Consider the following 15293-nt stretch of genomic DNA (forward strand, 5'->3'; position numbering starts at 1 on the left):
ATGTGATACAACCAGCAGCACAAAAACGAAGGAGAAGTTAGTTCAGGCCTATTGAGAACCTGGTTCCAAGTCCACTGAAGTCAAAAGAAACCTTTAATCTACGTCGCGGTAGGGCTTTGGATCAGACTGTAGTTGCATATAAGTGGCGCCTGCCCCTGACATATAGGAGCTACATAGGTGTGCCACCAGAGAGTGGGTTTGGAAGTGGAGTTAGATGTGTTTGTTGTTTGTGACCTTGGCAAAAATGCTGTTTCCCCTGAAGAAGACGGTCTTGCTGAAAAATGGCTTAGAAATAGCATGTTGACAGACTGCTGCTTGGGAGCGCTTTGGCACAGGACCACTGTGTCTGCATCACGTATCTAGTGTATGCTTATACTGGTTTAGGATTTATGGGATATGGGCTGTTGGTTTGGTGAAATCTACCTACCTCTTCTCTGACATACTTTTGGTTGAAGCACCCTAAGTTTTTCTTTGTCTGTCTTATACAACTTCTTTCCACTTGAGGTGCATCTAATTGTTTTCTTTCACCTGGCAGTACTTTTTCTTCTTAGTTTTGTTCCAACCCCAGTCTTTGTAAAGGTTTTACAATTGTTCTTTAACACTTCCACTTTTGTCACATGCTTCTCTCTTTGCCAGTGTCCCTCCTTTATGGATGGCAGCTGGTTATAAATTCAACATAAACAAAAACTAGACAGTCATTTACTGTGTAAAACATCTGGTTTGTGCCTCACAGAGAACAAAACAAAGAGAGTATATTTATTTCATGAGGTATTATTCAGAAAAGCATCTCTATTCAGGACAACACTCAAATGCTTAAATCACACTGAAGTCTAAGTGTCAAGTTGAGCACGTACTTTTAGTGCTGTTCTGAACAGAAATGGACTTGAGTACATGTTTAAATGCTTTTCTGGAACATGACTGCCCATAAAGCTCTAGTAGACTATATTAGTTAGCTGGCACTAGTGGTATTAGTACTTCAACTCATTTAATTCAGGGTGCTTTTTGTAGAAGTTTCCGAATATTGATTAATAATACATCTTAGTTGCAGCTATTTATTGGTCTTCTCCAGCTGTCCTTAGGTTGTGGTCAATGCCCATTATTTTCTATCAATCTAGCTAGCAGACAGAAGCAAATGATAGTGAATATATCTCCCTATGCAAGCTGCCATCAGATTTTTCGCTAAAATCTATTTCTTCTTCCACCAGTTCTAATAATGGAATTTAAAGTTAGATTAGTTTGAAGCAACTTTTCTTTCCCCCCCCACCCCCGACTGGCAAGCAATTAGTTTTATGGAAGTTGAAAAATGAAAAGTGGATTGATTCAAAGCAGTATTTCCTATCGCAGGCTTTCCGAGAAGGCCCAGCTGAAACTCTGTGAAAGCACAGATCGTTCTTGCCCCGCATGTGTCAAGTTTTGGTCCTGCAGTAAGTGCTGCTTAAGCAGCAACAAGCTGCTCTGCAGGCCTTGAGACGCTGCTCCCCTCCAGCCGGCATACCTGCTTACGCAAGGCAGGGACCTCTGTAGCAACTCATTTGGAGTAATTAATCAAACTGTAGCCATACTGAGACACAGAGGAAGGCTGTGTTAATGGAGTCATTAGAGTGCCAGCTCTGTGAATTCATTAGGATTAGAGATAAATGTGGTAAAGCATCCCTAGGTGGGATTTTGATGGGGAAATATTAAAAAGAATTGTATATGGATGGTATTATGTAGTTTGTAATACCCCACCTCGTGCACCGTTTTTCTTATCATGTATTTATGATAAGAAAATTATGGGCCCAAAAAGGGGAAATGGCCAACTCGCAACACTGTTAGCTGGAACAGTAAGGAAGAAATGGGGTTATTTGGATGCTTGATAATCATCTCCCAAATCACTGGCATGATTTGGGGTGCAGGGGTGGGAGGAGCCCCAGGCACCAGAGGGTTGTACCCGAGTAGCACTGTGGTTCTGCCAAGAGGCAGACATGCCTTGGTGCCACACTTGTTTCAGATTCCATTGCCACAGCAGCCAAGCGTGTAAATGGGTTTAGAAAGTCATTAAACCATTGACTGCAGGGAGAGAGCGGGGTGGGTGTGAAGAAGGGTTGCTCCTGTTCCTCAGCCTGACCCCTGTGGCATTCTCATGGTTCTGTGCTTCTCTAACACCCGTCCTTTGTCTGTGTGTGCATCCAGGACACGGAAGTCCTTAACACGGCCATTCTGACGGGCAAAATGGTGTCTGTTCCAGTCAAGGTTGTTGCTGTGCAGGAGGATGGGTCCGTGGTCGATGTTTCAGACTCCACAGAGTGCAAATCAGCTGATGAAGATGTCATAAAGGTAAGGCACCCCCATGAGGTGGAGAACAGAGTTTTCACCCTTTTCTCCTCCACCACCACCATACAGGGACCTAGCCCGTATTCAGGATTTTACATCAACCAGTTGTTTCACAGTCATGGCTGTTTCTGTGGTGGCAGGTTGTTTGTTTCCACTTTGCAACGAGGAGAGCCGTCTCCAAAGGTTGTGCAGGGTTAGCATGTTTCCATAGTCTGACATGGGGATGTTTGTGCTGGTGTGTTCCATGTGGGAAAGAGGGCCAGGGATGCTGAAAGAGCAGTGCGTGCTGCTCTTACTTTGCTCGCCAGCCAGTGCTGATGAGAAAGAACATGTCTGATACATCCCATCTGGGAAAAGTCAACTCCCCACACAGGGATCTTTGCTGTTGCATGGTTTTTCTGCATTCATTATTTAATAGTAATCAGTATATTGTATCAGTGTACAGCAAGAATTGCTATACGCTTCTGACTGCATCACCTGCTTTCCAGTCACGTATTTCTTATAAGTAAAGACACTGAATTGTACCAAAATCTGGAGGATCATGACAAAGAATAGAAAATAACAACCATATTGCAAAAATTCTTAAAATGAGAGTTGGGAGCTTTTAAACAATGTTGTGTTTTGGGTTCTTTTGAATAATGTGTTCAACTGGTTCTCCCTCCTTGACATTGAGAGGAAAATAGAGTTAATGTGACTTTATGAAGACGTTGACTGCATGACTTCTGACACATCACATGGCTTTCAGCTTTTAGCTCAGTTTTATTTCTAGGCATAAAATAGGTACTTTTGAATATCTTTAATAGGTTTATTTATTTTATTATGTGGTTTGAGGGTGGGGTTTTTTTGTTTGTTTTCGAGTAACTCAGGATTGACTACAATGAATTCTGTATAGGGGTAGGATTTTTTGGTATTATTTATGAGTTTCTTAGGGTAGTCCTAGAGAGTTTCTTTGTTCAATTCCAGGGAACTGCAGTATTTTACATATAAATGCTATAAAGACACGGTAGTATAGTCATCCTTTTTACACAGTAATCCTGTAACCTGTAGATCATATGATGAACTCTCTCTGTAGCTTTCAAGAAACGAGTTTGTCCCCATATTCTAGCTATTGTGTCATGTGTGAATGTATTCCAGACCTGAGCATTTCTTGAAGTTCTCTTCAGATTGCATTTGACACCCACATCCTATACCTTGTGTACTTTTAACCTGTTATTATAACTTCTTTGTAGGTAAGACTGCAAAGGTCCTAATAGATAGCTTGTACTTTGTCAGATACATTTTCTTGTTCTTTAGCTGGATAAAGAATTGCACACAGCAAAACTATTTATTTTGAAGACGATATGTGGGAACAAAAAATTCACCTTTTGACAAGTCTGAATCAGGTTGTTACCAATTTCTGGAATAAACTGCATCCTCTAAAACAAAAATTCATTACATTTTAGGTTCAACAGCAAAGAAATTAATTTGCAGTTAAAGAGCTTACAGAGCAACTGTACATTTTATAGATATTTCCTCTTTCTGAGACCTATAGGTAGGTGAAAGATAACATCCATTTGATCCTAGGTAGCTATAGGAAAGGCAAGATGGGTTTGGGCAAAAGCCTTAGTAAGGCAAGATCTGATTACTTCCAATTTTTTTTCATTAAGATTTATCTTCGTTTAACATGAAGGCAAATAACTCATAAGTAAGGTTCAAATCACTGGGCAGAGGCATGTATGCCATTGTATCCCCCAGGAAGTTCATAGCTTGGGGCTTAGTTATACAATAACAATGCCTAGCACTTTTCAGACCTCAAAGCATTTTGCTAAGGACATCAGTGTAATACTCCCTTTTCATGGAAGTGACTGTTCCAATGTTTAGCCTCAGCCAGTGATGGAATAGGTCCCTTGAGTCTGTACCCTGTGCTCTAGCTTATATATCTTCCCTTAGGTATCAGATGGGGAAAGAAAAAAATCACATTTTCTTTTTCTGGAAACCAGATTTCCTTGAAAGTCCTTACCAGAAGGAACACAAATAAGAATCTTTTTTTATGACTAACTTAATTGTCAGAGGAACAGACTATTTTGATAAATTTTGCTGTTCTTTTTTTGCTGTGTATATACAGCTGTTATCTGATTAGTGGCTATTATTTATTAGTTGATATGAACAATGAATTGTTCATATTATAAACTAAACTCAAGCACAAAATAATATATATTCAACATATTGCTGAGACTGTCTTTTCTTTGCACTTCAGAAAACCAGATCCCGATCTAAAAGATGGTACATGCGGACTTTTGTTTCTATTAATAGAGCTTATAGTATTTCCAGGATTTGCTATAGTTAGAGAGTGCTGGACTGGACGAGACAGGAAAAGGTCAGGAAAAAGAGTCCCATTCCTCTTCCACTAATAAAATTAGTATCTGCAGACGTTAGGGAGATGTTGCATTTCAAAACACTGCCTGTTTAAAGCCCATTTAATTCAATCAGCAGTTGTTCATATGGATCTCCTGTCAAAGCTGGACATGAAGTTATTCTGGTTCCCAAATTTAAAAGGTCCACTGAAGCTGGCAACTAAATAAGGCTTGACATGACCTCTGTGAGCAGAGACAAGATTTCCAGTTGCAGTTGTGGATTTATACACTTCAAGAAAGCAAAGCTTTTGCCCTTTGACCATCTTCCTTTTTTGCTTTTTCAAAACAGGTTGTATATCTAGGTGGAATTAGATCTGCTCCAAAGCACCTTGAAGCTGACGAGTGTCCTCCCATTGCTTTCAGTGATCTGGATAGAGCAGACCAAAAAACAGGCCAAAACTCTCCACAGGGTTTATAAGATTTACACTGTAATTCCCCCTTTTTTTTAGTAGTGACTAAGCTGGTATAAACCAGGTCTTAATTTGACTGCTCTGTGAAATTATTTGGGTATCAAATAATTGACAGAAGAGAATACCTCTGGGACTCATTCCCAGACCTGGTAACCAACTCTCTAATATATTGACTTAATGAACAAAACCAAGAGGTCTGCATATGGCCTTCACTAAGTTCATATTGCCTCATCCTGGTGATATAAAATGGGACTAATGTTATTTTTGTGAAAATTGCAGCATACATATAATGGATTTCAGTCACAAATTACTGAGAGGTGCTCTCAGACTGAACGCTGTTTAGGCATAATTTTTTAGCTGGAAATATATGTATTGGTTGCAAGATTGAATCCATAACGATTAATTAGCTGAGTTAAAATTTAGTACAGGGTTTATGCGCCTATATTTTTTCAGCAAAATGCATATTCCCTTTACAAGCCCCTTTGGTAAAGTCAATATTGACTTTGCTTCCAAGTTTGTGTTGCCTTTTCTATACAGGTTGTACTGCTAAACCTTCTAATATGAGTTGTCAAGCATTTTGGATTTAATTGCTTGATCTTAAGCTTCTTTTCACTGTTAATTCTGCCTTTATTGTTTCTTTGTAATTGGAGAGATATTCATATTCTTTTGGGGATAACAGAGGGTGTTGCATTCTTAACCTTTTATTTCTGTTTAATAGCTAATGATTTAATAGACAATTAAAGAGACAATTCTTTGATCACTGCTGTAACACCATTATTTTTAATTAAGACACAATGAAATGAAGCTATTTTAAATAAAAACAGACTTTGGCCCTATCATGTATTTATACAAGATGTGCTTCTCTGGGCCACTGCCTAGGTATCACATTGATAAAAATACTACTCAGAGATGGTCAAATAGATAGATGATATACAAGTGATTTATTTGTAGGCAGGAGATGTGAATCTTTCCTATTCTAAGCTGTATATTCCCTTAGCCTAACAGTTTAATAGCTTCTCAGCAAGAAAATATTTAGTCCATATTTTTAAAAGCCTACCTAATTAGTAGTAAATACAATTAAACACGCCTAGTACTTCCTGACCTTGCATTTTCCGACCTTAGCATGACTTGATCCTCAAAGGAATCTCACGGATAAACTTGCTCAGTTCAGCTACAATCCCTGGTCCCTACAATTGCCGATCCCTACAGCTGGACATAGGTTGTGTACTGGCCAACCATTTTAACCTGAACTGGCTGCCCTCTGAAATATTTCAATGCAAACATTACTGTAAGTCAGTGAAACTCTTATACTTACTCCGCTATTGAAAAGGAATATTTAATGCTGTTGGCATTTGAGGGAAGAGATTGGCTTTATGATTAAGGCACTGAAATTCTTCTCAGCATTAATTTCCATATCTCTTGCTGATTTCCTGTGTGACTGGGTAAATCACTCATTCCCCTTGGAATCTCACTTCTTATCTGCAAACAAGGCAGAGAAATACATCCCTTTCCCAGCCTCAGCCTGCCTTATGTAGTTTCTGAAGCTGCTGCTGCCTCTGAATGGACAAAATCCTTGTCTCCACTGGAGTCTCATTAACTTCAGCAGTCTTCTGCCATGGACTCACTTGAAGGACTTCTCTCCCAGTGTCTCCCAGTGTCCTGCTTTGCCTGCAATCCACAGCTAAATAGTGCTGTGAAACTGAAAAGAAAGAAGTAGCAGAAACTTGATAGATTTTATGCATAAATGATTAGCTACTCTGGTGATAGGCTATACACCGAGAGATAAAGGATCTGTAGGCATGGTGGTATGAACCTTTCTGTATGTATACTGAACCATGGGGCCTCAGTCTTCACAAGTGGGAAAAAAAGCCTTGAAGAAAAAGATGAAAGAAGTTGTGCCATGGCAAGGACCTCCTTTGCCCGTCCGTCCTGCCAGCTGAAGTTTTGCTGGCCTGTTACAGTGGGTTTCATCTGCTCCCCAGTGCCCTTCGAGCCATTTTCCTTAGAGGGAAATAAAGAGCTAGACCAACATCAGTGATGGAGGGAACACCTGGAGATGGTTTATTACAAAGGGAAGTCCAACCTGACGAGCTTTGGCATAGTCAATCTTTACAGCTGCTTAGAAGCAGCAAACAGCGTCCATGCACTCCTTTTTCCTCCCTGTAAAAGTGCCTTTGAAAGCCTGAACTGCAGTAATTTCACATGAAGGAAAATTCTGAAAACGTAGTTACATGGTAGTCATAAACGTCACCCACAAAGCAGCATCAAGTGAGGAAATTACGACGAGGACAGCTTCTTAGTCCAAATGTTTATCTCAGTAGGGTACAAATGAAAGGGAGACAGCTGCCCAATTAATTCATTCTTAGATTAGTCATATTTTCCTGTCCTTTGCAAGTTACGCAGAAATGACTGATGGTTCAAATTAATCTCTGCAGTAATTCAAATGGCTTCCATGGAGTTATACCATGGACTAATTTAGCCTAATTTTTTTTGCAACAGAAAGGGCCCTTATTTGAACTGAAGAGACTCGGAGAGCCTCATCCTGCCCATTTCTGGCCACATGTAAAGTGCAATAGAACCAGGCTCAATGTGCCCAGGCAGAGGCATACATTAAGATCAATGGTGCTTCAATAATATGCAATGAACCCTGTCTGTGAGAGAATGCACTTCTTTTGTTAGCTTGCTAGAGGAAAGCACTTCAATGAATTATTTTTCACCTTTTCATAATTTCCTGTCTAATTATAATGAAAGTAAAACTCAAACCATTCCTACCCCCTGCTTTTCTAACACAAACCTTATCTTGAACTCTCCATAATTAATGTTAAAACAATAGAAGACCTAATTTTCCTAGCTGCAGCCAGCTAGGCTTTATCTAATGTGCAGTAAAAATAGTGTAAGAAAGGCAGGGAAGGTAATAGTTGAAATAGATTGAATCTAAGGAAGGTTCTTCCCTTTTCCAGATAAAAAGCAGGTGAGCAACTGAGGACCTTATTCAACAGCCCTGGGCACAATGATCTCTAACACCAGCACAGTAACTGCTGCAAGGAACCACAGGGGGGAAAAATACAGGGAAAGGCAGGGATACTGCAGTTCTCCAGTTTAGATGATACTGAATTTTTGGGAACAATTCCCTGCTGCAGACTCACAGCACATTTTAAGGACAATTTACAGAAAGAAGTGCCTGCCTGGAGTTGTTAAATACAACTATTTATGCAGGAGCTCTGAAAACAAAGCCAGAGCTTGTAATTTGCAAGTTCTGCAGCTGCTTCGCCATTAAAGCATGTGATCAAGAATGTAATGTACTTGTACATAAAGTGGAGCTGATGTTATTTCTCCATCTATTATGTTTTTTAGGACCTATCCCTACACTACCTAAGGGCTTCATTTTGTGGTCACTTGCGCAGAAGTTAGCTCACTCCAGGAGTCCAAACTGCTTCTGGAAAATAGTCTCTGCTTGTTTACATGATGGATTTACATTGGTGTCAGTTGGTTTATTACACAATTCATTTTGAATTTGATCTTATTTTTAAGTAATTTTTTTCTTCAATGCTGCTGAATGGTTTAAGATGGACAGCCCTGGAAACTTAAATGCTCCGTCTTGCCCCAGAACAGGGGCCAGGTCAGGGCTGCAGCAGGCAGCTGTTCAACTAGAAAGCTTTTGAAGTATAAATATTTGACTTGGTGAGTCCATCTCCCTGTCCATGCTGTCCTTTTAATCTCACCTGATTAGTGCCAGTGAGTCAGTATCATCAGCTCCTTAAAATCAGCTGTTAACAACCTCAAGTCATGGTGAGCTTCATCCGTCTTTGGGAGCTGGGAGGTAACAGACTCTGCAGTCCGTTACAAAGCTCCTGAAATAATGACTCCCCTGATGCCTGGCAGAGGCAAGAGGTTCGCAGCAGTGAAGCATTCCTTAGCCTGACAGAAGGATTACTTAGGAGGTGAGGGTCCTGCTTGGGACCGAGAAGTTCTGGTTTACCTCTCTGCTCTACTCCAGGTCTGCTTTGTGAAGTTGCTGGCCTGTCTCAGTAGCGTGGCGGTGATGATGAGGTTACTCCTGGCCCAGGAGGATTTATTGGCAAACCTGCTGAAGGCTGTTAATCTTGTCTTTTGTATCTGTAGACAGGTATGCCTAAGTTAGAGCAATAATTAAACCCCATTGATCTGCTTGCAATTTATCAAACTTACAAATTAGAGCTTCTTGTGATTTCTAGTTATTTTGGCCAAAAAACCCCACCCTCTTTGCCCCCGTACAAAGTTCATCTTTATGAGTCATAAGAGAGAGACAGGAGAGTATGGCAGATCTCTCTACAAGATGTTGACTGTTGAATTAAAGATTTTGCTTTTTGTTGAAATATCAGACGTTCTGACATTCAGGTCACCAGATTCTGCTAATTAGTTTTCTAGCTAGACTAAGTATGATGAGAAAAGACTAACATAGCCACTTTCTGCATATTAAAGATTTTTCTTAAAAAACACTCATTACACAGCAACAGGTTGAAATCTATATTGTTTTATGACTGTGCCAAGCTAAAACTTTGGGTCTAGAATCATATTTGCACACAAACCAGCTCCATGTATAGCAATAATGATGCCAATGAGGCAATCTCACAAAATCACATATTGAAGAATTAATATTCTGTACACAGTACACGTTGTACACAGTTTATAGCAAAATATATGTGTGTATCTTCCTGAAGCTATTTTTAAACACACACAGTCTTCAAAGCCAGCTTTAGAAAACTGTTTTGTCTGGGAGAGGATATGTTAAGAACAGACCATGCTGACATGTGCAATTACACAGATTTCTTATGGTGTCTTCCAAGGGACCAGCTGCTGCTTCAGAGGAAGACAACGATTCTATGCCTTAGCATTTGGCTGCTCTGAGAGCAGAAATGCAAAGGGCATGGATCTCAGTCCCGGGAAACAATCATTAGCCTGAACCACGATATTGCTTAGGATAAACTCTGAATATTTTATGTGAAGTGATCCACAAAGTAAACAACTCAGTCCAGGCTCAACAAAAGTAAATGCAGCAGTAAGTAGCTGTTGTTGGGAGAAAATGACAAACTTCTGGAGGCTTTTTCTCCAAGTTCTGTAGGAAATTAACTCTGCTTTATAAACTTTCATGCAGCTGATGATTTAACTATTTTAACTGTGGATGCGTGAACCTCATGGTTTCTGAGGCTTTTATACCTCTTGAACTATCATTCTGGGTGGGCACATTAATTCAGATTCCCATTGTTATCAAAACCCCTGGGGCCAAAACATGCTCTCAGCTAAAGTCGTGCAACTGTGTGAGAGGCATTGGAGTGACAGAGGGCAAATTTGCTCCATGCAAAAGTTAAAACAGCCATTAGCTGTCAGCTGTGGGGTGAGAAGGAATTAGTCTTTTCTGCCCTCTTCACTGATGTGATCGTTGAGACAAGTGGGACTGGGCAGCAAATGATGCTTTTTGGATGGCATAGCTTCCTGTTTTAGGTGAGCAATAGTGGTTTCGGCACCAAAAATGCATGTTAAAATGCACATGCAATGCTGAACCGTTCCAACCCCCCAACAGGCTTTATTTACAGAGAACTTTGTGCTGAGGCAGCTCGTCAGCAATTGGCACGCTCAGCAACCAAACTTTTGTGTTCCTCTGGCTCTGTGGGTCACAGTTGGATTTTGAATGCAGCCTGAGTATATGTTATTGTGGTTTAACTTACCCACACCTGTGTTTTAGTAACATGTTCTGAGGTGCATTCCCTCAAGATACATAATTGGAGTTGAGGATGGAGACGATGAGGCTGACACGCCACCCATCATTTTGAAGTGCAGTTAATTTATTTGACATAAAAAGCACCTACCATTGACAGTAACCAGCTCCTTTTCTCCTCTGTGGTAGAAGGCATTTTTTTCCTTGCTGTGTTTTTAATTATTAATATTTTTGCATTCTCATCATACGAAATTGGAAATCAGAATGAAAACGGTTTTGATTTCCTTCATAGGGACAGCAACAAGACTGGAAGATAAAGAGGAACTTCAGTCACCTTAGCACTTCTGTTCCAGACAGCTGGTCAACATGTTTATTTTACATTTGGTACAGATGTATGCACAACTGTCTGGCAAAAAGTTGATTTTGTTTAAAAGTATGGCAGTTTAAATTCAAAAGCAAACATATGGTACAAAACCAAGATTCCCTCAGCAAACTGTGAGGTAAGAAAATACTGGCGCATACAATGCCATACATATAAGATACATATAGGTACAGAAATTAATAGGTGCACGGGGGACATATAAACATGTGGGCAGACATGGTAACCACGGTCAGTACACATGTAAAACAAAGTCTTTGCTTGGACCAGTTTACAGCAGGGTCTAATCCTGCTCTGACATTCTTCTGCATCCTCTATACCCACCTCTTTCTTTGCCATTAAAATAGAGCCTCTGACGGACATTTTGACAAACTTGGTTTTATCCTGTCATTCCACAAACAGCACAGTGAATCCCTCCAGCCCCACTGCTTTAATATACCATGGCCCTGGAGCTACAGAAAGGATTGGCACCGTGCCAGGCTTGGGGGGTGACTGCTGTCTCACCAACAGCCTGAAATGGAGGTGTGACTGCTGGGCACCTGCTCTGCTTTGTAAAACGTGCCCAGAGAAAAGGTCTCCAGCAGTGACTGACAGGTTCGCTGGGTGATGCATCCAGGTGGGAGACGCCCTGAGATCCGGCATTCGTAATTAGCACAGGGGAAGCACGGTGCCAAGAGTGACTGATGCGTCTGGGTGGTTTGGCTCAACGGCAGGCAGGCTTCGTAAACACAACGGGCGCTTCTGGGGGTGAGATGTGCTGCTTTGGTTCATCCACTCAAAACAGAGGGAAGTCAGAGCTGGCAGGTATGCTCTGACCAGCAGATGAGTAACGCTGCAGAGATAGCAGAGTCAGACAGAGCTATGCTAGATATAGGTGTATGTATCCCTGTGTATAAAATCGATGTGACATATTACAGGTATTATGATGTTCACTCCTGTTCTAGTTTTGCTCCCATAATAATTGTGCATATAGCCTCGTTTACTGAGTGAGAGCAAGGACTACTTGTGTGAGAAGCATTGCAGTGTATGACCTTCCAGCACTGTAAAAATGCATGTTAGCAGCATGTAGTCAGCAGCTAACAAACTCTGCAGCTCCTTCAAAGCAAATTCCAGCCTGCTCCTGCTAGAGGGCACCTGTGATGTCCTATGGGCTGAGCAACACAGTTGTGTCCTGAGCTGGCAAATAAAACCTCCCATAAACATAAGCCTGGGTCTGAAATCTGTCATGAGCCAGAGAAAAGGATCTATTGTGATAAACTGGGGAGTACTGAGCAGAGATACATGAACTCTTCAAGTGTCAAAGAAAATGCATGTACACTTCATTGAAGAAGACAGGCATTTATTTGAGTTGCATGCATTATTATCTGTGGAGTGCTGACAATGTACTCAACCCTATATAACCCTATATAAAAGTGGTGTGGACACAGTGCCTACCCTACAGATCTCTCAGCTGAACAAGAGTTACACAGGGCTTGCTACAATATAGACATTCTGGGAGGTAATCCTTTATTGAGTTACTTGTACAAATACCCAGTGCAGCTTAGCAGTGAGGAGGGGAATGACATTACCCAGGGAATGGAGAATGGAGCTGGCCCAGCAGGACTGCCAGCAAGGGGCAGTTCCTTGTTTGAGTTGCATTGTCAGAAATTATAAGTTCCTAGCAGGAAATGCTATCTCCTATTTATATGCTTTATTTATTTGCTCTTTTCCAATCGCTGCTTCTGATTGGATTTAATTTGCAACCCCTCTCCAATGGCTCTTGGGTTTTCTTCTGAAAATATAAGAGAAAATCCTTAAGAAACACAGTTCTTCCTTCGATCTTACACTCAACATTACCACTGCAGAGAAAAATTAATGTATGCCCTTCCTTATTGTTTTCCTTCTTAATTCATTTCTTTCCATAGAGGCTCAGCAAGCACCAATTTTCCAAGCGAGTTTTTAATTGCCTGAGCCCAGCATGATTACTCTCTTCCAATCTAGTTGCCATTTGATGCAATTGGTATTTCAGAATACAATGATTATTTTCTTTTGCCCAAAACTGAATGCTGTATGGCTAGCTGATAACACTTGGCTGCAAGAAAACATGAAATCCTGATAGTGCTGTGTGAAAGAATATAATCTTTGATTGTGAGGTCTTCCCCGGCCAGGTGCATGAAGGTGATGTGAAATGTTTTTGTAAGTTGGGGCACAAAGAAATTTATTATTCCAATACTAAGAGCATAGGCTGGGGAGGCGGTGAGGGAAGGAAGAACGCAGCGTGCTGAAGTATTTGTCACTGCTGGAATGTTTGCTTTGAAAGGGCCTTTCAAGAGTACATGTTGCCAGGGGAGATTTTCTCTCCACATCGTTTATTGCCACCCCACAAATAAAAGATTTCAATACACCAATACTGGAAAACTGCAGACTTAAATAGTCCCTGCCACGCAGAAGCTGTAGACTTTTAGATTTCCCCAACCTGTAGTGAGTTTAGCATAAGAGATTATCAGTGGCAAATAAGAAAATCTTTCCTTGGAGTAAATCCTTCATTGCTGTGTTTTTAAGCACATTTTGTGTACTATAAATGCCGAGCAAACATTTGCAAAATTACTGCGTGAAGATCAGCACCTGAGTACCATAAGCAAGGACAGAGTTAACACTGAAGCAAATAAAGGGTAGAAGGGAAACAGCAGCTGTGAATAAGGGGCCGCATTTTTCCAAGAGCGGACTGCCGGAGTCATGTCTCTCCTTACAGTGTCTCCTGCACCACCTCCTCTGTTAGGCTCCTCCTGTGGAGGTCCAGGGACAGCTTTTTGGCACTTTATGCAATGTAACACTGGAGGGAAACCACACAGGTGCAGCTGGATCCCAATAGTTGCACTTAACCATGGTGAGATGGGGAAGGTCCAGTCGGCACTGTTAGAGTGGAGAGCTGACACTGGGAGGCTTCCCGCTTTTGCTATTTGTGTAATAAAGCAAATGTCCACAATGGATGGATGGTTCCCAGTGTCCTCTGTGGGTAGCATGCAACTGTAACTATTCCAGTTATGGCTTGTTTGTTTTTTTACAATGGTGTCGGTGAGCATCGTTGTCTAAAGTCTAGTAGACAGCCATTTGCGGAGACCTTCTGTTCTTTTCAAACTTGACAATGTGGCTTGTTTAATCGCCTTATGTTATTATTGATATTTTCATCTTGTATAACTAATTTCGCTGAGGAAAAATATATTATTGCCAACTTTGATCTCCTTAATTCTTGTAAGAAAATGCCTCCAGCTTTGGTGCATTTGAAGAATAGACAGATGGCTTTGTACAGGAGCATGACTCCTTGGAGAAGGTTGCTGATGCTGTGTGTGTCTGTGGGTCAGGATGGGAAGGGATCCTGTTTAGTGAGACTGAAGAGATTTTGAAGGTGGCTGCTGCTGCCTGTCTTTCACATAATTATTTTTCTGTCACTGGGAGTTCAGAAAGAGCTGCAGCAAGCCTGAGGTTACCTGAAATGAAGGCGATTCTAAATAAAGAAGGCTAGGATGAAACTGAAGACAAGGAAAGAACTAAGGAAAAGAAATACGAGGTATCCTGAAAAACAGGATTCTGACTGGAGCAGCTTATCCCTTCCCAGCTCCCTAACTTGGTGCGGGATGTTGGTGCAACCTTGCCTAACCCCTTTGCTGTAGCTGCAGCCACCATGTGTGTGCTGCTCCCTGGGAAGGCTGAGGAGATAGACACTAGTGCTACCTAACTGTCATCAACTGAGCTGGCCTTTTATCTCATGAGAAATGGACCCTTTGTACCAAACCTTTTCCATGGCCTCCGAAGCCTCTGGCAGTGCCTTTCAGTGCCTAACACTGCAAAGTGTGTGAGACGCAAGCTGCAAAGTGCAAGTGTGTTTTCTGGATAGCAGCCTCTTGAGCAGGAAACCAGAAGTGTGTTTTGGTTGTTGTAGTTTGAATAAAACCTTCACTGAATAATCCCCTTGAACCTGAGCGCATAGCTAGAAATGAAGTGGCAAGGCAGAATATATCAGCACGGGAATGACCCTTAATGCTGAATCAATAAGTGCAAATGCCCTGCACTGAACATGAGTTCACTGAAAACTGGTGACCTGCACCAGCTGCAGAGGCTGTTGT

The 15293-nt window shown here is 41.2% G+C and overlaps 1 protein-coding gene across 1 annotated transcript in view; it reads left to right on the plus strand.

Moving 5' to 3' along the window:
• The window catches only part of TMEM132B (transmembrane protein 132B), a 258420-nt gene that overhangs the window by 207948 nt on the left and 35179 nt on the right, over positions 1-15293 (plus strand). The window contains exon 5 of the mRNA XM_040611338.1: positions 2173-2316. Within this exon, the coding sequence (XP_040467272.1) occupies positions 2173-2316 (144 nt within the window). The remainder of the gene's footprint in view (positions 1-2172; positions 2317-15293) is intronic.

This window comes from Falco naumanni, chromosome 1 (assembly GCF_017639655.2).
Source record: "Falco naumanni isolate bFalNau1 chromosome 1, bFalNau1.pat, whole genome shotgun sequence".
Lineage (NCBI taxonomy): Eukaryota > Metazoa > Chordata > Aves > Falconiformes > Falconidae > Falco > Falco naumanni.